The 6617-nt window shown below is 35.2% G+C and overlaps 1 protein-coding gene across 1 annotated transcript; it reads left to right on the plus strand.

The window, feature by feature from the left end:
• The first annotated feature begins 947 nt into the window (after nucleotides 1-947).
• On the plus strand, nucleotides 948-4875 carry LOC149511657 (receptor-like protein 7). The gene is made up of 2 exons (XM_089754640.1): nucleotides 948-4334; nucleotides 4437-4875. Exon 1 carries the CDS (start codon nucleotides 1059-1061, stop codon nucleotides 4311-4313), a length of 3255 nt encoding a protein of 1084 aa, XP_089610766.1. The 5' UTR covers nucleotides 948-1058; the 3' UTR covers nucleotides 4314-4334; nucleotides 4437-4875.
• Nucleotides 4876-6617: the final 1742 nt, after the last annotated feature.

Consider the following 6617-nt stretch of genomic DNA (forward strand, 5'->3'; position numbering starts at 1 on the left):
AAGAAAGTAATATATAATATTATTTTCAACTTATTTATCTTTACAAAAAACGTAATTAACATTGTCCAAATAAGCTGGTTAGTAAAAATTTTCATTAAATATTAAATCTTTTGCTTTTATAATTTTTTTTCATAAGATAACATTTAGCTATTTTATAAATTGTTGTTTCAATAAATATTAAATATTTTACTTTTTTTTGCATAGTTATTTTGGACATTTTGTATTTTATAATTTGTTTTTTCATATAACATCAAACATAGTAATTTAAAATCACTAATGATTTATAATATTGCATCAAACAATAATTTGAGATCATCTGTAATTAAATTACTTTGATGATCTTATCACCATGATAATTAAATCACCATAATATTTTGGAAAATGATACAAATATTATTTAAAGAGTAGACATCACCCTATTAACTCTAACGATCTAATTTAAACATTTCACTATAATTGGATGTGATAATTTTTCAAATAGAAAGTTGTGGCTATGCATTTTCATTTAAACCCCATCTTTAAGGAGAACAATTCTATTGAGCTTATACTGTCTTTACTTTTTTTTTCTTCTTCTAAGTTCATTCTTTCAATACACTTTCTTATTCCCCTGGTTTTTTTTTTTTTTGGAATATATACATGATCAACAATAATTTCATATCTTCTTATTTTAAACAAAGGATCTCATATTTTCTAGCACTTAAATTTCTATGGACAGTCATACATATTAGGGTGGGTGAAGCAATATTTTGTCAGTTTTTGATTGAATTTCTGATTTCATTGGATTAAAGGAAAAAATATTAATTGTTTTACAAGATTAAAAAATTCAGTGTTTATGCCAACGAAGAAGAAAAAATCTCACCTCCACATTAAACATTAGGAAATTTAAAGATGTTTAAATGACTTTGAAAGACTTATGGTTGACTTGAAATGATATAAATATAGGCCTCCATTAATCCACTTTCACATAGCATCTCTCCAGGCTCAAGCCATAGCACATTTTCAAATTCATTTCCCTAAACCTCTGCCTCCTTTCATCGCTTGTTTCTTAGTTTCTAGACATGGAAAAGTTTGTCTGGTTGCATCAAATCCTTAGTCTCCTCTTAGTACTGTTCTTACTTTCGGGAGTCGATTGTTCTCTAAGTTTGTCTTCCTCTTCTCTTAATTATTCAACTCCTTTATGTCTACCAGAAGAAAGCTCTGCCTTGCTCCAATTCAAGAACACCATTTCCATTGATGATTCTGGTACTGATTTCTGTCCTTCCCCTTTCGCTTCTTATCCAAAAACAAACTCCTGGAATGAAAGCACAAACTGCTGCTCATGGGATGGAGTCACTTGCGACAAGGTGACTGGTCATATCATCGGCATCAACGTTAGTTGCTCTTTTCTTTATGGCTGTTTTCCTGAAAACAGCAGCCTTTTCCGCCTTCGAGGGCTCAAACGACTAAACCTTGCTTACAACAATTTCAATGGTTCTATCCCTTCTGGGTTTAGTCAGTTAGTAAGTTTGACACATCTTAATCTTTCTGGTTGCTCCTTCTCTGGTTTAGTTCCAATTGATATTTCTCTGCTATCAAAACTGATTTCACTTGATCTTTCTGACAATACTTATGGGGGCTTGAATTTTGACAGCCACAGATTTGACCTGCTTATGCACAACTTGTCCGATTTAGAAAATCTTTTCCTTGGCTACGTAAACATGTCTGATGTTTTGGCTTCCTCCTTGATAAACTTGACTTCATCTCTGAAGCGTTTGGGTCTATGTTATAGTAAATTAGAGGGGGAATTCCCTACTGAAATTTTTAACCTTCCGTACCTTGAGTATCTTGATCTAAGCGGCAACTATTTGTTGACAGCTTATCTCCCTAGATCAAATTGGAGTAGTCCCCTTAGGTTCTTGAAACTTTCGGATAGTGATTTTAACGGGTCAATTCCTTCGGCCCTAGGTAACCTTACAAAAATCACATTTCTAGATTTATCTTTTAGCAACTTCGAAGGAGAACTTCCAAATGTCTTTGGAAACCTTAATAAACTAACTACTCTGGATTTTCGTTTCTGTAATTTCAGCGGTCAACTTCCCCCAACGTTGTTCAATCTCACACAACTTACTCATTTTGATTTGTCATTCAATAGTCTTCAAGGCCCCCTCCCAACTCAAGTAAGCGGGCTTCAGAATCTGGAAGAATTTCGCTTGGCTGATAACTTATTGAGCGGAGCAATTCCATCTTGGCTTTTTACTCTGCCATCTTTAGAATATTTAGACCTTAGTCGTAACAGGCTCACCGGTCCAATCAATCACATTCAAAAGCCTAATTCAGTTCAGCAAGTGTTTTTGGCCAATAATGACATACATGGTGAAATACCAAGTTCTTTCTTTGATCTTACAAATCTTGCCCAACTTGATCTTTCATCAAACAACTTGACTGGCGTCATCAAGTCGGCTATGCTTTCAAAGCTTGGGAATCTTGAAAAACTCGATCTTTCATCAAATAATTTTTGTGGCGTCATCAAGTTAGATTTGCTTTCAAAGCTCAAGAATCTTACAACACTTGATCTTTCATCAAACAACTTGACTGGCTTCATCAAGTCAGCTATGCTTTCAAAGCTTGGGAATCTTGAAAAACTCGATCTTTCATCAAATAATTTTTGTGGCGTCATCAAGTTAGATTTGCTTTCAAAGCTCAAGAATCTTACAACACTTGATCTTTCAAATAACAGGCTGCTATCTTTGAGTAGCAGCATTGGTTTTAACTATTCTTTTCAAGAGCTCCAGACTTTTTCATTCTCTTCTTGCAATGTAAGGCAGTTCCCAAATTTCTTAAGAACTTCAAAGAAATTGAGAGTTCTTGATCTTTCTTTTAACAAAATTCATGGCTCAATTTCCAAATGGGAATCAGAAGGGTGGGAAGAATTGTCCAATTTAAACCTTTCTCACAACTCACTGATTAGTTTAGAGCAATTTCCAGGGAAGAATCTTGAAATCCTTGATCTTCGTTCCAACAAACTCCGAGGTCATCTTCCAGATCCACCACCTTCATTGCAAGAATTCTTCATGTCCAAAAATCAATTGACAGGAGGAGTCCCTCCTTCCATTTGTAACATGACGTCACTTAATATTCTTGATTTGTCTAGAAACAACTTGAGTGGAATTATCCCAGCGTGCCTTGGAAATTTCAGCGATTCTATCTCAACCATAAACCTACAGAAGAACAACTTCCATGGCAAAATCCCCGATTCCTTTGCTGACAATATTATGTTGAGAAATCTTGCCCTTAATGACAACCAATTGGAAGGGTTATTGCCACGATCCTTGATTAATTGTACTCTTTTGAGATTTTTAAATTTGGCAAATAACAAGTTAAGGGATACCTTTCCCCATTGGTTGGATAAACTTCCGAATCTTCAGTTTCTTATCCTCCGATCTAATAGATTTCATGGTCCCTTCAACATTTCCATAATTCCGTCTTCCTTTTCATCATTGCAAATAATTGATCTCTCTCAAAATGAGTTCAGTGGCCTCTTGCCAACAAAATTTTTCCAAAGTTTGGAAGCTATGAAAGTTGTGAAAGATGAATTGGAAGTTACGGCAGTTAGGACAGGTCCAGCCATCAGATGTCCATCTCAACCATATGAGCACTGTCTGCCAGGGAAGTTTACTTCAATTGGTTTTGATAATATTGTGAAAGTAACAATGAAAAGGTTGGAGATAGAGCTACAGCTGGAGAAAACATTACCCGGTTTCACACTCATAGATTTTTCAAACAATCGATTTTCTGGACGAATCCCTGATGCACTTGGCGAACTTCATGCTCTTCTAGTGCTCAATCTCTCGCACAACAACCTACATGGTTCCATCCCATCGTCATTTGGAAATATGGCAGCAATTGAATCATTAGATCTTTCGTGGAACAAGCTTGGTGGCAGGATTCCTTCCCAGTTGACGAATCTGACATTTCTGGAAGTGTTAAATCTGTCACAAAATAATCTGATCGGGCCCATTCCGCATGGGAAACAATTTGATACTTTTGGCACCGATTCCTATAGCGGCAACTTGGCATTGTGTGGCCTCCCACTGTCAAAGGAATGTGGACCCAAACCACCTACACCAGTGTTTGTGGAAGATGAAGGTTCTGCCATACCCTTTATTTGGGAACTTGCAATGATGGGCTATGGATGTGGATTGGTGTTGGGATTGAGCATGGGATACATTGTTTTCACAACTGGAAGACCATGGTGGTTTGTTAGAACGATTGAGAGAGACTGGCAGAAGTATGTTAAGAGGTGGATTCGCAGGAATGGAGGGAGAAGAAACTGACACTGCATCCAAAATACTCAAGTGAGTTTTAACTATTTTGCAAAGTAGAATTTTATTAGACTCTCATTGCTTTTGTAATCTACAGTTAATCTTTCCTCTTTCTTTTTTTCATATTTGTTACAGTGGCAATCGAACTGAATTCGAGGAAGATATGCACCTGCTTCCATAGGACCTGACTGGAAAGTGGATGTTTCTATCATCTATGTTAATTTTCTCTGTGGCAATGGTTCAAATAATTGAGTTGTTTATTGAAAATCTGAATGGTTGAGCAACTCGGGTACTGTGATTCAGGATCTTCTTACTTTTCTTGTTTAGCTCTGTTCATATGGGTGTCATCATAATTTCTAAATTTGTATCTGTTGTGTTTTTTGGTGGCATTATGTTCTGCTCTGTTTTGGTGTTTTTCCATGAGATGTTAATGAGTTGTCCCACCAATTATTGTTCTTTCTTTTGAAATATCTTCCGCTTTTGGTATTACCTCCGCTTATGGAACTCCAATTGATTTGCTTAATGTCATAAATTAGATTATTGAAGGTTAATTTCTTTTGGCCTGGTTGGTTAATCACTGGTTGCATGGTGTTTTTTTTTTTTAATCTAAAACTGCCAGAATTTGAAATTTACTCTCTGAAATTAAAAGTCCAATACCTTATCAACATACCAATATTACTGTTGGTCAATGGCCACTGGTTGCATGGTTCATAATGTATATTAATATATCTAAAAATTGTGCTTTCCAACTATGTTGAGTTTTATTGAACGCATATTATTTTTTATGATACTAAAACCCTCTTGCTGTTGTTGTCTAATGAGGTCGATCAAATGTTTCAGATTTAGTAACAAAATTTATTAAGGATTAAGTTTGACCAAGTATTTAAGAAAGATTAATCTAGTAAATGAATAGAGACTTGGATTGAATGTTAAAAGAAGTTGTTCAAAGAATTACTTTGAAGGATATTGTGGATGTAATTGATCTTGAAGTAAAGACAATGATCAAAGATCAAGAGGAACAACCTTTGAAGATTATTTAAATCAAGTAGAATTGAATTGGAGAAGCATTCATCACCTGGAAGGAAACGAAGCCAGAAGGGCTACGGAAAACGAAAGGCTGATAAGGCATCCGACTACCCTAAAATGAGGTTCCGATTGTTGAAGAAAATTTTATGAAAGAATCTAAAAATGTTTAAGGCATTCGATTGCCCATATATAGCATTCCACTTCTAAGCCATTTTTTGAAACAAAAGCTTATCAAAGAACAGAATTGCCTATTATCTACATTCAGCTGTCGACTGTTCGAGTTATTTTCTATTCCAGAAGCTTATCATGACTAAGCCAACTGACTATCCGAGTTTGCTATCTGACTACCCAATGCCTATACTCGAGAAAATCATGTTCCCAACGGCTTTATTTTCATTTTTGGCAAGAGACCTTTCATTTGCAATGCCCAAATCAAATCTACAACAGCTGAAAAGTCTCCTACACCTATAAATCCATCCAAGGAAGAAAACTAAAAAACAAGGAATTGAGCTTGTGGACAGCTATTTTGTCCAAAATAATAATAAGGCAAAAAAAGTAAAAAAAAAAAATTTAGTTTCAACTATGATAGTTGAAATCAAGCTGCCATAGTGGTTTTTTCTTCCTTGATACTGCCTAACTTGGTAGCATGAAATCTGGTGACCAAAAGTTACTGAAAAAATCTTCAAAATTTTTCACAAAAGGATCTCAGGAGATCTGAGATTTGAACCCCAAAAGTTCTATAAATAGAGATAATTTCTGCGAAAAAAAAAAAAGGGAGAAAAAAAGGGAAAAAAGTGTTGGGAAAAACAACACCCACACGCAGCAATCACACACAAAATAGCAAGCTCAAATCAAGAATAGGAACACACAAATATATTTGGTTCAGCCCAACTCAAAATGGCCTACTCCAAACACAATTCACTAACAAATAAATCTTTACAACTATGAGACTTTTAGAATGAAAAAAGTCTCCTAAAACTCCTTACTCAAAACTTAACCCAAAACCCAATTACACCCTTTTAATAGCCTACTCACTTAGCTATTCTCTTGGTGTCTAACTCTCTGGGGTTACCAAACTAAAACCAAAACATCTTATTTATAAGGGTGAAACCCCTTATACCTTTACTAAACTCCTGATGCGGGATACAAGACAAACTCAAACTCACTTAACTTTTGATGTGGGATTCTGAGATTCAAGGCAAATCCCAACAAATCTTCCCTTGACTTGAATCTCCAAACATTTCAATAGTATCTGCAAAGCTAACACGCTTAACTTTCTTCTTTTCTTTC

Source organism: Durio zibethinus, chromosome 25, assembly GCF_047325235.1.
Source record: "Durio zibethinus cultivar Kanyao isolate XHJ-2024 chromosome 25, ASM4732523v1, whole genome shotgun sequence".
NCBI lineage: Eukaryota > Viridiplantae > Streptophyta > Magnoliopsida > Malvales > Malvaceae > Durio > Durio zibethinus.